Source organism: Mytilus trossulus, unplaced genomic scaffold (genome assembly GCF_036588685.1).
Source record: "Mytilus trossulus isolate FHL-02 unplaced genomic scaffold, PNRI_Mtr1.1.1.hap1 h1tg000247l__unscaffolded, whole genome shotgun sequence".
Taxonomy (NCBI): Eukaryota; Metazoa; Mollusca; class Bivalvia; order Mytilida; family Mytilidae; genus Mytilus; species Mytilus trossulus.
This window is the reverse complement of record NW_026963318.1, coordinates 712,537-731,934: the sequence shown is the minus strand read 5'-3', so window position 1 is coordinate 731,934 and position 19,398 is coordinate 712,537. Positions and strand designations below refer to the sequence as shown.

The 19,398-nt window shown below is 31.1% G+C and overlaps 1 protein-coding gene across 2 annotated transcripts; it reads left to right on the top strand.

The window, feature by feature from the left end:
* Positions 1-480: 480 nt before the first annotated feature.
* On the top strand, positions 481-16,820 carry LOC134701639 (KRR1 small subunit processome component homolog). 2 transcript variants are annotated; one of them, XM_063562772.1, is made up of 11 exons: positions 481-651; positions 8,458-8,657; positions 9,518-9,652; positions 10,456-10,581; positions 11,158-11,241; positions 11,731-11,787; positions 12,638-12,808; positions 13,570-13,647; positions 14,171-14,276; positions 14,999-15,048; positions 16,080-16,820. In XM_063562772.1, the coding sequence occupies exons 1-11, from the start codon at positions 639-641 to the stop codon at positions 16,110-16,112; spliced, it is 1,053 nt and encodes a 350-aa protein (XP_063418842.1). In that variant the 5' UTR covers positions 481-638; the 3' UTR covers positions 16,113-16,820. The 2 variants fall into 2 exon arrangements, with proteins under 2 accessions (XP_063418842.1, XP_063418841.1); XM_063562771.1 differs by lacking the exon at positions 481-651 and adding an exon at positions 8,112-8,205.
* Positions 16,821-19,398: the final 2,578 nt, after the last annotated feature.

Here is a 19,398-nt window from a genome sequence, read left to right as displayed (position 1 = left end):
ACCCCTCCTAACCCCCCTCTATATAGTATAAAGACCAGAGTAATGCTGCCCTCTATATAGTATAAAGACCAGAGTAATGCTGATGGTCATGCATCTTTTATAAATTTTCAAGTACTGATAAATATCATTGGGCTGAGTAGTCCGAGATTACTCTGACGTCCAACGGCTGTTATTCCAGACAAGCTGGGGCCCATGGGACTATGGGCTGAGAAACAGCTGAAAGGAACTCCTTCCCAGGAGTTGATTCATATTTTTAGAAGAAGTCGAAGAGTGATAAGAAACAGCTGATACCCATTTTTTTCTTTAAATCATTACTTACCAAACAAATTTTTATAAACATGATTAAGAATGACCTTCATTTCACAAAAGATATTTCATTCGACAAAGTGTTTCTGTAGCCACGCTATGTGTGAAAATAACCAGTATAATCTGGATAATACACAACTGCAAACTGGAATAAAATGAGTAATCACATGATCAACTGTACACAATTTCTACATTCAAAAGTATCTTTTCTCCGTTAACAAACGCAACAATGATTAAGATCAATACAGGGGAAATAATCCTTGTACTAAATTGAAAGTAGAAACAACGTGAGGGAGAAAGAAGAAAACACTGCTTTGAAATTTAAACAAACCATGGAAAGACAAGGTTTGCACAAGTTATAACCATTTATCCATCTACTTGTACCTATTTTTGGTCTCAATATGTTATTTTCCAACACTGCAACAGTTGAAATCTTGACATTTGTTTATAAACTGATAAATAATATTTACATGCATGGCCATGGCATGGACTCAAAATGTGCACCAGATTTAGTTATTTTGTTTTGTAAACTCTATTAAAGAAATGATTACAGTGGTTACATATAATGTATAAGACATATATATATTGATCTTGCAACATTCAAGACCAATAAAGTTGATTACATAATTATCATTGCAGAGGGAGGGTAGGAGGGGTCCTGATCCTGAATTCCCATGCTTAAAAAAACGGAATCCAGAAATCCTGGACTTTAAAACACGAAATCCAGAGGTTTCGAAAAAAGAATTCCGGGATCCCGAAAGGGTCAATCCCGAAATCCCGAGCTTAAAAACACGGGATCCCGGATTCCTGATAAAGGTCCTATCCCCCCTCATTGCATAGCTAATAGATCTCTAGTTCTCCACTTGTGTTGAATCTGGGAACAGTATATATATGTTCCTAGTTGAATCCAGTCCATTTGGCCTGATTCATGTTCTCCGGATGGATGTTTCATGTGTTTGAGGGGGGATAGGACATTTATCGGGACTTTGAGATCAGGTGTTTTTTAGCTCGGGATTTCAGGATTGAAATCCCATTCAGTCTATTTATGCAGTAATATTTTAACTTCAAAATCTTTTAAAATTTAGAAACAGAAATACCGTAATGTTTCCGATTTTGGTTCTGTTGTTCATGTTGTTAGGGATTTTAGTAGTGACGTTATCTATAATACTAAAATAAAGAGGTCCAATTTTTCAGCCGTCATCATGTAAAAATCATAGGGTTGACACTACTAAATTCAATCATTGTCACATTGTTCCCGATTGTAGGATTTTAATCAGTATGACTTTCTAAAATGACAATAAGAATAATAAAAATCTGGACTTGAAATAAGGCGTATAGGTACAGCCTGTACAGTTTTCAATTTGTTAGCCGGAATGACATAAAACAGCAAATCAAAGAATTCAACTTTATTTATAACTGATAAAGGACAATGCTGTTGATTAAAAAATACTCCTTTCGAGGCCCTACACAAAATATAGTGCATTGTTCATAACATTCTATACATCTTATCCATGACCATTCAGAAATTTATCGATGTAATATATATTAGATATTCATGGCACAAAATGATGTTACAAAATGTACATACACTTGTCAAGAAATTACATAACTTTTGCAAGGTGCAAAAAATCTAATATCTGTTCTAAAGATATAAATTGTGTTATCGTTTACCTCATCTTTAAAAATTAAAGTTATCTTCCTTTTCCTAGAATAGCTGTTAAATCAACTACAACCAATGCAATATTTATCTTTATATACTTCCAACTAATGAATTGAAGCAATCTTTACCATTCAGTGCTTTCAAGCACTTTGATTGACTTAAAAATGTATATTCTCTGAAACTAAAGCATTTAAAGCAAATCTGACCGAATGTAAATGTCCATCTGGTCAAGAAAGAAAATGTTCATCTGGTCAATCCCTATTGATGACTGAGTTGCTGCCTAAGAACATGTAGAATTGGTAATTTTATGGCAATTTTACAGTTTTGCTTATTATTTTGAATATTATAATAGACATCTAGATAAACTGGCCCGAGAACACAGTTATTTCGTAGTGCATTTCTTTAAGACAATAAATTCAAATTAAAAAAATCGCACCTGCTCTTTCTCAAAAATATTTTTACAGTGTAGTGTACTACCAGTGAGACAAATAATATCAAAATTATAGAAACTTCTCCAAGCTCTAACTCAAAATATTGACAATTCTATGTTAAGGGGGTGTAAAATTCAGTTTGACAGCTTCAGACGTGATAAAATTTGACCTTTTAGAACTGGACCAAATCACTACTTAACATAAAGTTTCAGCACCCAAATTTTTTTGACATGTAATTACATCCCCCTACTTAATATTTCATGCATTTAATATTAAGAAATAAATTGGGAAAGTGTATTAAATAAAACATGCAAGTTATACACTGTTTACACTAGGGACTATATTCGTAGACAACGAAAACCAAAGGAGGATAACTGTGTCCATGGACCAACTGTACTGCAAAATTTTTCAACAAAATAAGATCTACAAATAAGTCAGCATGACCAAAATTGTTAAAATAATTGATCCCTTTAGAAGTTATTGCCCTTCATAGTAAATTTTTAACAAACTTTTGTAATCTTTTGCATAAATCTTCTCCTCTGAAACTACTGACTGACTGACACATGACTGAGACAAATTTAACTTGGCCACAATCATCATTAACATGATTAAGGTACAAATGTATCTAGTTAAAAAATGTGCCTATCAACCAACATGGCTGACATCACTAAAAGTAGAACATAGGGGTAAAATGGAAGTTTTGTATATAATTGTTTGAATCGTTATAAATCTGTAAATAGAGAAAATCTGAAATGAAAAATAATATTCAGAATAATGAGCTCTACCAATTGTCCATATATATATATATATCAAATTGTTAGATAAATTATTATGCTAGGAGTTATTTAAATGAAAAAAAATATGATTTTTTTTTTTAACTTTTCCTTTTCTCATTTTTAAAGAGAAACATATTTTTTTGTTATGTCTCATTATGATAAATAAATAATTATAGATTATCGTTGATCATCTCAACGAGATTGATTTTCTTGCTTGAGCTGGTACAGCGAAAGTGAGAAAAGCAATCGAGTTGAGATGACCAATGATAATCTGTTTATCGCTATTTTACCTATGACAACGTTGTCAATTTCGTCATACCTGCCAACTGTCACGATTTAGGCGTGTACTACACGATTTTGACCCTTTGTCACGATTGCACGATCGTGTTCCTGAAAAACCCTCTAAAACACGATTTGGTGAAAATCTACACGAAAAATATTATTGTTCCCGAATTTGAACTGTGTCCAATGGAGGAAATCGTGTTCAGCCAATCAAATTGTGTGTTTCTCATGATCAAATAATCAGCCAATCAAAAACGTTTTCTCTCCAGATTATTTTAACATGCTAGATATTGAACTTGTGTTGTATTCCTGTTTGTTGGTCAGAATTGTAAAACGTGAACATGGCAAATGATTTTTCAACTGCAAGGAGGTTCTTACACAGAAAAAGAATAAAAGCATGGCTTATTGACAAACTTCAATGATGCATTACTACCATGAAGATAATAAATAGTAGTTTATTCACTTATTTATTGACATTACATGTACACTTGCTGTAACATAATTTTATTTACTGTATGTATTCAATCATTTAAAGTATAATGTACTATTCATTATTTTTCACATGGAACACCCCCCCCCCCCCCCAAAAAAAAAAATCAACATGAGGAATCCCTTAAATGAGGGACTACCCTTAGTCAAGGGGTCACTCTTGTAAAAAATAAAATAGAAAAATGTAGATTTATTAACTTAAAAATGGGAAATTCTGACATTATATTTGGAACAGCTTTTCTAAATGAAGAGTCCTATTATTTTGAATAATAAAGAAGATATAAGGCCAAGAACATATCAAAATTCTTGGACATGTGTTGACCATATAATACCAGATAGATCATAAGATGTATAGTTCTTTGGAAAAAGTTTCTTCAAATAATATGAATGTGTGCTCATTTGTACTTAAAAAGTGGTTTTAAATGTGCTAACATTGAGGGGGGGTCCCTAGGTGTTGTTCCTAACCTGATAAAGGTCCTTCTTTGTGTATAATTTTAAATTGGAAAAGTCAACAACTATTTAGTATCCTTACACATGAAAATAATTCCTGGTCTTTCAGTTACATGTTCATATTTTCTGCTGATATAATAACTAGAATCATGCAAATAAACTTAAGAAAAAGGCATGTAAGCTCAGCTTACAAATATGACACTTTCTCTAGACTACAAAACAGCACGCGCAAAATAGTCGTCGCAAAGAATTGTAACCTTTGAAATTGTTGTCGCGCGCTAAAACCCCCATGGGCATTTTCAAAAGTTGGCAGGTATGTTTCGTTAGCAACGCCACATGGCCTCCTTAGTTTCTAGTGATAATTTTTCCATCTCAAGCGAGAAGCATGATATGAAAATGATCACAAAAAAAGATCAAAAATGCACAAAATAGCGATAAACACTCTTAATCATAAAAAATTATCAGGAAGGGCAATATCTATCAATAAGTCAAACTAAACAGGCTAAAAGATCAGTAATACAAGATCTACAAAATAGAGATTTTTGTCATGTTCTGTTCTCATCTACAATGTACAAAATGTAGGAGAGTGTTCTTTGTTTGATATTTTGGTAGACCAAGGTGAGCGACACAGGCTCTTGAGAGCCTCTAGTTTTCGTGTTTGACACCTTCTATCTTTCCTTTACCTTTCCATGTGCTTGTACATGTAGCTCTTGTTAGAAGGAGATATAATTTAGTGGGCAGTTTTGAGTGCAAGAATGTGTCAAATGTAAAATATTTTACCTAATGTAATGACTGATTCAAAAATTTAACAATGATAAGTTTGCAGAGGTGTATTAGTATTACCAATGTAATATCAACTGATCAGGCTGTTATAATTATTATTGATCTTTAATCACCTATCTGTTTTACCGAACAGATGTACAAAAGAATGAAATGTATAATATGGGACAAATGACTGAGCATTTTGAATTCATTGATAAGTTTATCCCAAAAGTCCTGTCTATAGATGGACTGGTCTTTAATAAGCGAACCTGTTAAATATAAAAAAGAAGATGTGGTATGATTGCCAATGAGACAACTATCTAAAAAAGACCAAAATGATACAAACATTAACAACTATAGGTCACTGTACAGCCTTCAACAATGAGCAATGCCCATACCGCATAGTCAGCTATAAAAGGCCCCAATAAGACAATGTAAAACAATTCAAACGAGAAAACTAACGGCCTTACTTATGTAAAAAAAAAAAAAATTTAAAATAAAATGAAGGAAAAACAAATATGTAACAAATAAACAAAGGACAACCACTGAATTACAGGCTCCTGACTTGGGACAGGCACATACATAAATAATGTGGCTGGGTTAAACATGCTAGCGTGATCCCAACCCTCCCCCTAACAGGGACAGTGGTATAACAGTACAACATAAGAACTCCCGTCCAGTCAAGTGAAATAAATCAAGTAATATCCATGGTGATGTGACCTGTTGCATATGACACCGCCCTGAGGTTGGCATAAATGGTGCTTCATAAACATGATAAAGAGTATATTTGAATTACCATGATTACAGTAGTTAAATCTCTTTAAATATAATCTTCCTCAATTTGCTAATAACTTATTGGGTTAGCTTTAATGTGCAATTTTAAATGTTTTTCTTTTGTTTAGTAATTAAGGTGGTACCTAACACTACAGGGAGATAACTCTGTAAAATCAACTTAATGTTTTAATTACGTTGTATTGTAATGGGAATAATAAGTTTCTCAGTGACCAAAATTGGTGTTTGTCAAACTACTATATAACCAGTGTCATTTTTCTGACAAAACAGTTGGTTCAAAATTTTTGAAATTTTTATATTTTTGTTAAAGGGTCAAAGTAAATACTTTGTCAAAATTTTATGAAAAATAAACGAGCCAAATTAATTTTAGTGAAAGTGTTGGGTACCACCTTAAGTTGATTAATAATCAAAAGTTTAAATGTTATAATTTTCTCTAATTTTATTATTTTGCTTTTGTAATGTCTGTGATTCTTTAATCTAAATTAAACAAATTGTCATTAGGTCAGATTATTCAATTCACAAAATAGCCCACTGCCACTTTTGTGTGTAATATAAAGTGCAAGTAAAAATATCATACATTTAGAAAAATGAGCCTTTAATTTACAGCTAAAAAAATTAAGGTTATGCACATCCATACCGTATTGACAAGTCAAGAGATGTTCTGAAAACAAAAAATATTACCTGTTTACACCTGACCTAATGACTCCTTCAATTAATATATATCAGATAAAATGAACATCCAAACTGTCTTTTTTTCATTTCTGGCCCTAAAATACAATAAATGAATGAAAGTGGGAAAGAAAAAATACACTACCAATAGTGAGAACTATATTTGAATACCGGAAATAAAGGTAATTAATTGTTGTTTTGTCTGATACATCATATACTAAGTGACACAAATAGTATTTGACATTATAAAATGATTTATCAAGGGAAATATATAAAATACTCCCACCAATAGAAGGTTATTTCCTCCAACATTAACCACTTCATAGACTTTGGGTTCATTGTATGTTTTAACTATTTGTATCGTTTTTAGATGTGAAGATCTGGATTGTTTGAATCGTAAATGCCATCCACCAAAATATTTTGAATTAATGATTGAACTATGAAAGTTTACAAATGACATCATAGAAATTTCACCTCAGAAAGTAACAGATCTATACTTTCATCTCTTTTTCACTTGCAGGAGTCATTTTAGTAATAAAAGTATTAAAGGGAGACAAATCCATGTAATCTAATGCCTCGTTCACACGTACATTTAATTCGAATTGAATTTGAATCGAATGCGAATCAAATTCCCTAATCACTTTCACACACTCTTCTATTTTAATTCAAATTAATTCTAATTGGCTAATCGGAATTATCCAATTTGCATTAGAAATACGCTTTTGTTAATATGAATTAAAAGTTAACATCGTTTGGACAGTAAAGCGAATTTGACCCCCATTGCAATTCAAATTAGAATTGATGTTTGGACGTAAAACGTTTCGAAAGCGAATTAAACTATTTCGAATTAGTTATTGCGAATTACGTGTGAACTCAGCATTAGTCTACTTTTTTATATATTTTTGTAAGGAGGACTAGTCAATGAAATTCAAATTTGTAAATGTACATCATTAGTTTAAAAACTAATTTTCACAAATATTGGTAATCCATAGAATGCTTTTTAGTCAATTGCAGACAATTTTGATAATATATTGTAGATTGTTTATATTTCTGTAAAATGCTGCTGAATCGAGGGTCTGTTGGAACCAAATTGAATTAATAAATTATTTGTATATTATAGAAAGGGTCAGAAAGAATGACAACTCATTGCTTTAAAACCATAATACAAATGTACATAATATTTATGATCAATTTTCTTTTCAATGGAATTGTGACTCTATCTAATATTTGACTGTAGCTATAAATAATAAGTTTTCTTAAAGCTGTAGAACTGAACAGTGAAGTTAAAGATTGTGATTAATACTAATGCTATGACTTTTTACTCTGATGTTGAGTGAATTTGCAAATAATCATAAAAAACTTACCTTCTCTATTCACAAAACATGCACCATGTGCACTAGAGGTACATATGAGTGACATCATACAGTATGATGTAACTCAAGTGCATATTTTGTGAAAAAAGATGATACATGTAATTTATAGATCACATGATTGTATACTAAATCAAAGATGAAAGTTGATTATAGTATACCTAACAGGCATTTATCTAGACACAACATGCACAATTTAACAGCCAATAAAATGCTAGGTAACAAGGTTTAAAATTTGGATCATTTAAGGAACTTAGCTTACCTCCATATTTTATAAAAAAAAAAAAAGAAAGATTAATAACAATTTTGACCGGTTAATCAATAGTTTACCTACAGGAGAAGGCTCAGCTTAAGCCATATTTAGAACAGGTCTTGGCAATAGATGTTTTATTTTGATAAATTGTTTGAAAAATATTGTAGTTGACAAATATATATGTCAATGAATTATGAAACTGATTTTTCAATTCCAGAAAAAAAATGGGGGAAAAAAAATGTTGATAATGACAGTTTATTAGAAGTTCCAAAAGGATGGAAAGAACCAGGAATAACAAAAGAAGATAATAAACATGGCATGCTGGCAGAGAGTTCATTTGCTACACTATTTCCAAAGTATAGGGAAAAGTACCTGAGAGAATGTTGGCCTTTGGTTAAGAAAACTTTAGCGGACTATGTAAGTTCTGGAAAATATATATTATATGGATGTAGTTATTCTTAATTCAGGATAAATGTATTATTTTTATCAGTTACCCGTAAGCATGTTTTAGCATTTTAACCAATTTTTCTTGAAACTTGTGGCCCAAGAGCACAGATATTTCGAAGTGCATTTTTTAGACAATAAATTCAAATTTCAAAAATCACACCTGCTCTCTTTCAAAAAGATTTATACTACCAGTGAGATAAATAATATAAAAATTATAGAAACTTCGTCCAGCTCTAAATCAAAATATTGACAATTCTGTGTTAATGGGGTGTAAAATTCAGTTTGATAGCTTCAGACGTGTTAAAATTTGACCTTTTTGAACTGGACCAAATCACTATTTAACATAAAGATTCAGCATTCAAATTTTTTTAACATGTAATTACATCCCCTGCTTAATATTTCATGCATTTAATATCAAGAAAAAATTGGGAAAGTGTATTAAATAAAACCTGCAAGTTATACACTGTTTACACTAGGGACTATATTCATAGACAAAAAAACAAAGGACGATAACTGTGTCCTTGGACTTTGTGCTGGATTTAGATTTACAGATGAATTATCATTCTCATACCAGTTTAACTAGCCATAAAACCAGGTTTAATCCACCATTCTCTACATAAGAAAATTCCTGTACCAAGTCTGGAATATGACAGTTGTTATCCATTTGTTTGATGTCTTAGAGCTTTTGATTTTGCAGTTTGAAAAGGGACTTTCCATTTTGAGTTCTCCTTGGAGTTCAGTATTTTTGTGATTTAATTTTTATTACTGCAATAAAAACATTAATATTAACTGTTTATTAACACTAGTATTTGCTATTTAATCTTTTTCAGGAAATCAAGGCAGAATTAGATGTAGTAGAAGGAAGTATGAGTGTATCTACCACCAGGAAAACTTGGGATCCATATTCTATTGTCAATGCTAGAGATCTGATCAAGTTGTTGGCCAGGAGCGTCCCTTATGAACAGGTAGAAGTGTTTTTATGCCCCACCTACGATAGTAGAGGGGCATTATGTTTTCTGGTCTGTCCGTCGTCTGTCCCGCTTCAGGTTAAAGTTTTTGGTCATGGTAGTTTTTGATGTAGTTCAATGTAGTCCAATCGACTTCAAACTTAGTACACATGTTCCCTATGATATGATCTTTCTCATTTTAATGCCAAATTAGAGTTTTTACCCCAATTTCATGGTCCACTGAACATGGAAAATGATAGTGCGAGTGGGGCATTTGTGTACTGAGGACACATTCTTGTTTAATATAGCAATATTTTTCTAGACTTTCTAGACTTGCCTTTTGAAAAGTTTCTTCTCAGATTCAGTTATTTTGACAGTGGTAGAACTAATGTTCAAAGATACATGCCATTGTCTAAGCATGCACAAAAGTGTATAAGACACAGATCAATAGAAGTCTCTGAATTTGGATATTTTCTCAAAAATCCCTGTTTTCTATTTGTTCAAAGACAAATTAAGAATGTAGAGAACACTACATTTATACTTCATATCACAAATATATCCGACTTTGTACAGTTTCAGTGGAGTTGCGACTCAATTAAACCATTTTCTTCCTTTAGTAGTATAGATTACATTTGCCAGAATACTCCATGCAAACATTCTTTACTATAGAAAATTTGCATAATATATCTGCTTGCATTAAACTTATACAGACTGTTCTAGTCAATAATTATGAAATTATGAATTACAATAAGTGATTTGGTAACCTAAGATTGAAATATGATCCCTTCTGAGTCTGCAAATTTATTTTTATAATTTTACAGGCAATTAGGATTCTAGAGAATGATATAGCATGTGACATCATAAAGATAGCATCACTTTGTAGAAATAAAGAAAGATTTGTAAAGAGAAGACAGAGAGTTATAGGTCCAAACGGATCTACTCTAAAGGTGAATATTGACACATATGATATAGTTTTTTCTGTTGCACATAATGTAGGACAGCACTGTTTCATGATTCTGAACCAAAATTTTGAAGCAGCATCTTGAGCTTGTGGGGTTTTATATTAATAAGAAGATGTGGTATGATTGTCAACGAGACAACTGGCCACCACAGACCAAATGACTAGAAAGTGACCTATTATATGTCACTGTAAAACCTTCAACAATGAGAAAAAACAATACTGCATAGCTATCTATTACATGTATAATGCTCATCTTCATTTTAGACAACATCAATATTTCTTTTCAAAAACTAAAACACTTAAAACATAATGAGAAAAAAGTATTTTTGAAAGTTATAACATCTAATGATAGATTCTGCAATCATTTCAAATTATTGGTACGCTTTTGAAATACAATTCATGGACATGAATAATTGTCACTTACAATATTTGATTACAAATTTTATATCTACATGTATAACATGGATTTCCTTTTTACCTCTTTATTTACTTCTATTCATATTTGATTCTGAGTAATTTAGAAGATTCTTTGTACTACTCTTATCATATTTTATTTCAACAGGCCATAGAGCTCCTAACAGAATGTTATGTTCTGGTACAAGGTAACACTGTGTCTGCTTTGGGACCACACAAAGGATTAAGAGATGTAAGTTAAAAGAAATATAAATCTATGGCAGTCAACTGAATAAACCTAAAAGATCTTATTATATTAAAATGCATGATTTTATAACTGTTTAATCAATGGTACCATTTTAAAAGCCTGTGAAAAGATGATGGGGAAAAATGCATTTTGTCAAACATATTTAACCAACACGTAGAAGATGATATGATACATGTACTAGATTTATTTAAAGTAGTGAATTTGCCCCCAAAAGTAACCTTTTTAACTCATTGACAAACTGAACAGCAAAAGTCCTAGTGATTGACAAAGGATTTGTTCTAAGTCTGTCAATAAAATTAAACCAAAGCCTGTTTACTAAGAACAAAAAGTCATGTATTAAATGGGCTTAAACACTGTCTTTTCCAAAATATTTACAGAAGTTAGTCCTCACTCCATAAATAGTAATTAGAATATATGTATAAGTTAGCTTATAAAGTTCAAACTTTTTAAATTGCCAAATGTTTTATTTTTCAGGTCAGAAAAATCATTGAAGACACTATGAAAAATATCCATCCTATTTATAATATTAAGGTAACACTTAGTTTTAGTGTGCTAAAAAGTTCAGTAATGTGTTATACTTTGTTTCTTTGTTTGTATGTTGGTGTTTAATGCCATTTTCAGTGCCCTTGACTCTATCTTTGGTCCAGTCAATGTTAGTTAAGTAAGTCAAAGTACTTGGAGAGAACCACCATCAGGCTTAAAACCTGATATAGACAGACAGCCTTTCTGATAAATGTCAAAGTGACAGAAAACCAATAGATATCCATCAAATGACTACCTTTGAAATGGCCTGAATAGCGAAAAGTAGGAAATAAATTTAACCCAATACTCAGCAATGTAAATGAGGTTTTCAAATTTATATTTTTTTGTGAATAAACCAGTTTTTTGTTATAAATAAGATAATATATGCTTTTTGTTTTAATTTACAATTTACTTACAAACAATGTTACAAATGAAACACGATTTATGTGAAACTAATACCAAGGGTTGAATTCATAAAACTTTGGTCAGTGCTCAGACCACAAAAATCATGCTCGAAAACATGAAATCCAGCGTTTTGATTGGTTGATTTGGAATATGAGTACAAAAAACCTGATCGAAAGTTTTATGACTCCAAGGCCAGACCTTCCGGTCATAAAATTATACAGTATGATCATTGTATTCAAACTCAAATTCAACCAATCATAATTGTAGATTTTGTGTTTTGAGCACAAATTTTGTAATCAGAGTACCTAGTATAATTGCAGGATGAAAGGCCTAAGTAATACTGTTTGAGTTTTAAGAGTCACACTGAATTTTTTTACCATATTATACTTATCTATACAAGTGAGAGGATAATGTTCTGACCATTCAAATGACATAACTTGCACTATAATTGTAGACATTGATGATAAGAAGAGAATTAGCAAAAGATCCTCAACTACAAAATGAAAGCTGGGATAGATTTTTGCCAAAATTTAAGTCTAAAAATATCAGTAAGAGGAAGCAACCTATGAAGAAGAGAATAAAGAAAATATATACACCTTTCCCACCTCCACAGCCAGAGAGTAAGGTAAGTTGTTTGTTGTCATTTAGATGTGACTTTTACTGTCAGGTGTCAAATGGTCGTATTAGGCTAACGTTAAGTCAAATAGGTTAAAACTTTACCGTGATTCGTCAGAGGTCCCAAAATAAATATCGTTACCATTATTTTTGGAAAAAATTTAACGAGATTCTTCAAAATCTGTTGATTTTTTATTGTCTAAAAGAAAGTGTAAATTTTATTGTCATACACCAAAAAATACTGTTAACATGAAATGGCAAGAATTTTTGCCAAAATGGTCATGAAGGTACACCATTACAACCCTCATGTGTAGGGTGAGGGATTATTGCTGTCAATATAATGAAATTATATGCATCTTTCATACAAGTGAGAGGTTAAGCTATCTATAAAACCAGGTTTAATCCACCATTTTCTACACGAGAAAATGCTCATACCAAATCAGGAATATGACAGATGTTATCCATATGTTAGATGTGTTTGATCTTTTGATTTAGTCATTTGCTTAGGGACTTTCTATTTAGAATTTTCATCCTAGTTCTTTTTCATACTTCTATACATGTATTGAATGTTGAGTGTCATCATTTTTGAATCCATTAAGCTATGATGTGATGTAATGTAGCTATTTTAAGCACTAAATGAATTATAACATAAGCATCTTTAACCAACGGACTAGAACCAAATGATAAAAGTTTTAGTGATATTGTTGGGGTGGAGAGAGGTCTGTTTGCTTTATTGATGGTGATGTAATTAATTATTTCTTCTACTTTAAGGTTGACAAAGAACTTGCTTCAGGTGAATATTTCCTGAAGCCCAGTACCAAAAAGGCAAGGAGGCAAGCTGAGAAAAAGGTAATCAATTAATTATACACACAATTTTAAAATAGAAATAGACAAAAATACTTTAAAAGGTTCTGGAAAAAATATTTGTTCGTACTTCTGATTTCTATTGTACAATTGTCAAATAAATCAATCTTAAGTTACTGTTTTTTTTTAAATTATTTTTTGTTTATTATTTGTTTGAAAAGAATGAATTAAGGAGGATCTGTGCATTGAAAAAACTTAGTATCAAACTATTTTACTATAAACAAAAAGTAATTTATGCAATTAATTACAATGATCATGGCAATCAATACAACATTTCCAGGCATTTATGGGAAACTCTTTAATACACAAAAAAATTGCAAGAATTAAATAAAGAAAAAGAAGAAAATTAATTCAGAACACTTAACCTGCACACAAAAAAAATATGTGCAGAATATAATGTTCAAATTATAGCCTGTCTGCTATTCCAATGAAAAGTATTTAAATACAATAACATTGAACAAAACATAACCAGTAAATAATTTTAATGAGTATTGTTGAATTTTCTCAGGAAAAACAGAAAGAAGCAGTTGAAAAGAAACAAGACAAGAGAGCACAAGCATTTGTTCCTCCACAGGAGACGGGAGAATCAGCAGCAAAGAAATTAAAGAAAACAGGTTAGTTGTATTTAATGCCCACTCACTTTTAATTAAAAGATTTATAGATTTTTGAAGATTCTTAAGACAAGATAGAGTATTCATTCCCATTGAAGAGCTGCATGTAGCCAATACATATTCAAGAATTTGAAATACCTTTGATAATCTGTTTATTGCTATTTTCCAAACAACATCACACATAAGGTTTATGACATCATACATTCTCTTGCTACTTAACTAAGAAAATCCAATATCACTGGAGTAGGGTGATATGGAAAATTATAATATTAGAAAAATCAAGGAAGAAATTGAGAAAATAGAGATAAATTGTTTTATTTGATGAAGGGAGTAATATGAAATTAATCCATAATTGTTTCTTAATATTGAAAAACCTCAGATAAGCTACATCATCCAAACCCCTAGATTTTCACTGGATACTGAAAAGTCTTATGTAAAGCACATCTGATTTGATATATTGCTCCATTGTAACTTGAAAAACAATTACTCCCTTAAAAATACACATTTAGGAAGTATGCATTCTTGAAAGCACAATTTCTACATTACCCATGCAGTCATTCCTTTCAATTTATTACCATCCAACGTAATGCAAAAATTCAGTGTGTAATAAATTGCTTCTTTACATCGGTAAATTCATATTCCAAGACGGAAAGCATATAAAAGTAATGTAATTATAAATGTCTTTGTAAATTTTGGTAACATATTTAATATTTCCTTCATTTTAGATGATACAGTCAACGTTGAAGAGTTGAAAAAGAAAATCAAGAAAGCTCAGGTAATTGTTTGTCAGTTTAAAACACCAATTTTGCGTTCTTTTTTTATACTTCTTGTGACTAAGTCAATTTGCCTAAATTATTTAATTTTAAAAGCAATTGTCTCGTAAAACATAAGCATGGTCATGATGGTGTCATCAGAAATGTAAGGGAAATTGCTATATAAATAAGCTGTATTGCATACTTATATCAAGCCAGACAAAATAAGTATCTAGCCTATCAAGTGTTTTTTTCTAATCAACTAGAAAAAAGAAAAAAGAGGTACTTTTGTTTTATTTATCCATTGTAGGTTATGTGTGATTTATTGTCCATTAACTTCTTTATTTGGTCAAATTCTCTGAACTGACATGACCCAATTGATCATAATTTTGTAGAAATTACTTTTACATAAAGATGTTTGGTTTGGTTTCAACTGAAATAAAAACAGGGCAATTATGGAATCCAAATTGTTAATATTTATATTCCAACCCTTCACACAGTAAATAGTCTTTTCTGTATACATTTGATTGCATGACGAGTAAGAGACCTTTACAAATATTCTTGTTTTGAATGGTGGCTCAATAAGTTACCTTTGAACCCTATGGGAATAACGTTTTCATTTTTATTTTGACCATATCTATAGCCTAACCTGACACTTACATATTTGGCAAAGATGCCAGATAGGTTTATTTAAGTTATAGTAAGAGTAAATTGGTCATTTCTTAGAGATTTTTATAATTTTGAATAATTATATAACTGCTTCATTGTAAATTGAATTGAAAATCCAGATATTAATACATGTAATGCATTTATCTTCTTTATTTTCTGAAATATTATTGAATTATATTTTCCCAAATAGATTTAAATATGTATATCTAAAACAAATCTGGTAAACAATCCTAAACTTGTATTTAATTCTTAAAATCTGCAACTACCAACACATAGGGATTTTTTAAATTGAGAAAGTAATTTTCATTTGATTGAAAAAAATAATCATATTCACATCCAAAATTAAGAGAAGAATTGTTGTACATGTAGATGTTGTATTTTTCAGAAAAAGAAGATTGGTCAAACATCTGGATCCTGACAAATAACATGAATTTTAAACGGAAAAAACTGTTGAACAGAAATAACCATGGCACCATTTCCAGATTTCAAAATATGCTGCATGAGTTATACTGACGAGACAACAATATTAGAAAGTTAAATTTCATAACTGTTTGATGCAGTTTTCAATATGACAAAGATTTGTGTATCATAGATCATTACAAGTTCTCATTTGATGTCATAGGAAATGTGTTTGTAAACATTTTTGTTGTCATACATAAATTCTTAACAGAAGCATTTGTAGATACCATTCCTTTTATAATATGATTTTAGAAATGTGAAAATATCAGCTTTAGAATTTTTATTCTTTGAATAAGGATGCATTAAATATATCATGTTATTAGAATAGTGCAATTGAAACTGATTCATCGGAACATAACAGGTTTATAGAGTCTTTAGTACCCAGATTTATCACTTTAGAGGGATTTATAAAAGTGTAATATGTATAACTGTATATCACTTTGCCTAAGGACCTTATCTATCTGTCACGACATTCATGATAATTTTGAGCTTCTTTTCATTCCTTTTAATTTTTGTAAGGATAATGCTAATATAGTTAGTAGACTTTTCATAAGAACATGCACATGTATCATTGGAGTTTGATTTCACTAACAATTTCATGATCTATAAAAAAAACTATTTCAGTGTTTAAATTGTATATATATATTTAAATAAAAGTTCATCATGTTTTGGATTGGTTCATTGTCAATTAAAATATTTGTATATGCCTTGTCATGACAAATATAACAAGAGGTTGAACAGCTTAATACCCTTAGAACATCATCAAAGATCTAACTTGTTTGTCTGAAAGTTTTATCTATACCAGTGGTAGTATCTTTTTCATTTTGTTTATATACAGCTATGCTGGATCTATGTGAGCACTCTGGATTTTAAGATGGTGCAGAATTCTAATTTGAAGACAAATCATGAAATTAATTACTTGCTTTTATAAATTCTGAAACTTTATACACAATTCTAATCTTCAACTGAAAACTTTTGACATGCTGTTGTTCTTAAATTAAGAAAAGATTGGACAAACAACCCTTTTATTATAGATATAAATATACATATAGTTCCTTTGTACCTATAAAAACAGGTAACAAGTGAAAATATCTATCTCATAGGGAGGGATAAATTCTACTTGGTAAAGGATCAATCTGACATTGTCAAGATGCTTGATTTCTTGATTGATAACATATTTGTTATGTTCGGAGGACATGTTTTTTAACAGACTGTTGGTATTCCAATTGGTTTCTTGCTGACTTGTTTCTTTATTATTTTGAGGCTGACTTCATACAGGAACTTCTTAAAGATAAGAAGTTAATAAAATCCTTTAACTTTACTTTCCGCTATATAGATGATGTTCTCTCACTGAATAATTCAAAATTTGGTGACTTTGTTGAAAGCATCCATCCCATCTAACTAGAGATAAAGAATACAACAGATACAGTTAAGTCGGCCTCATATCTTGTCTTTCATCTAGAAATTGACAATGAGGGTTGGTTGAAAACAAAACTTTACGACAAGAGATGATTTCAGCTTTCCAATTGTAAACTTTCCATTTCTAAGTAGCAACATTCAAGCAGCACCTGCATACGGGGTATATATCTCTCAATTGATACGAAATTCCTGTGCTTGGATTTTCTTGATAGAGGGTTGCTGTTCACAAGGAAAGCAAGCTATTAAACCAAGTGTTCAAAATGGTGAAGTTGAAATCATCCCTTCATAAATTTTACGGACACCATCACGAGTTGGTTGACCGTTATGGAATAACTGTTTCACAGATGATATCGGATATGTTTCTCAATTCCTAACTACAATCTCCTTCCCTCTCATGAATGTGACCTACCGATATAGACTGTTTACCGGATTTGTTATAACATGAGCAACATGTGGAGCAGGATCTGCTTACCTTTCCAGAGCCCCTGAGGTAATCCCTAGTTTTTGGTGCGGTTCATGTTGCTTATTCTTTAGTCTTATATGTTGTGTTATGTGTACTTTTTTTTGTCTGTTTGTCTTTTTCATTTTTAGCCATAGTGTTGTTAGTTTATTTTCGATTTATGAGTTTGAATGCCCCTCTGGTATCTTTCGAACCTCTTGTACATTCCTATTTATTGAATAGACAAAATTGCGATCAAATATAAAACAATCTTTTTTTTTTAAAACACACCAAAAAACAAACCAAAACCTACACATTATCTTAACTTATAATTCAAAATGTGTACTAGTACCTTTAAGACCCACTTTTAACATCTGTATAGTAGTGCAATGCGTCAGTCAGTTATTTTGATAGGCCACATTCCCGACGTTGTTCATTCATTTATACTACATTTCTGTTGATGGATGTATATTGTTGCAAATAGGAAAATAACCTAAGTACAAATCTGATAAGTATAACTTATTTTAATGACAATGTTTGCAAAAAGTTTGATTTCAACTGCGTGTTTTTCTTTCACTTTTAGATAATCATATATCCATTGCTTCAATTAAACTGTGCAGTTCCTGTTTTGCATATAATGTCAATTAGCCGGAAGTGAAAGATTGGTGTTTGATTATATTCCTACATTTCAAACAAATTTAACTGTATTCAGAATTGTATTGGATATGACATTACATTGTGTATTGCTTTCGCAAAATTGAGAATGAAAATGAGAAATGTGTCAAATAGATAACAACCCGACCCGCGGCAGAGAGCGGCTACCAATGGGTCGTCACACATCTCTCATGTGACAGCGAGACAATCTAGCACGCGGAGGCGCGGGGCTTCAGTTGGCCCTTACATAAAAATTTGTACTAGTTCAGTGAAAATGAATATCCAACTAAACTCAAAAACATAAAAATAAAATTTTTATTTTTTTTTAAATGTTGAAGATTGACAATGACAAGATGCACCTTATTTGGGACAGACGCAAAAAAAACGTTACGACCATCATATCATCATAAACTATACGAGAAGAACATAACCTGCATCTTGCCAACAACTGGCATTATAATGAATATGTTTATTTCCGATGCAAAGACGCTATGAGAGACATACTAGTATATTAATTTTAAAATATGCCATCTTAATGACCTGACACCAATATCTTAACTTATCCTTCCTAAATAAGTCTGTTTAAAGGTTTGGTATACTTTTCAGGTGAAATACGACATACGTGTGCTTTGTTTAGAGTATTACCAAAGATTGGATGTGAAATACCTAAATTTTTAAGATGTCTGTGTGTTGATTAATAATCAAGAATGATGTCCTTGTGTCGATAATAAAA

Bases quoted from the DNA above. Each gene is read 5' to 3' on its own strand.
- LOC134701639 (XM_063562771.1), top strand. From the start codon at position 8,127: ATGAAAGTTGATTATAGTATACCTAACAGGCATTTATCTAGACACAAC. The intron at 13,648-14,170 runs GTAATCAATTAA...GAATTTTCTCAG, and splicing joins GGAGGCAAGCTGAGAAAAAG to GAAAAACAGAAAGAAGCAGT. The intron at 14,277-14,998 runs GTTAGTTGTATT...CCTTCATTTTAG, and splicing joins AAAGAAATTAAAGAAAACAG to ATGATACAGTCAACGTTGAA.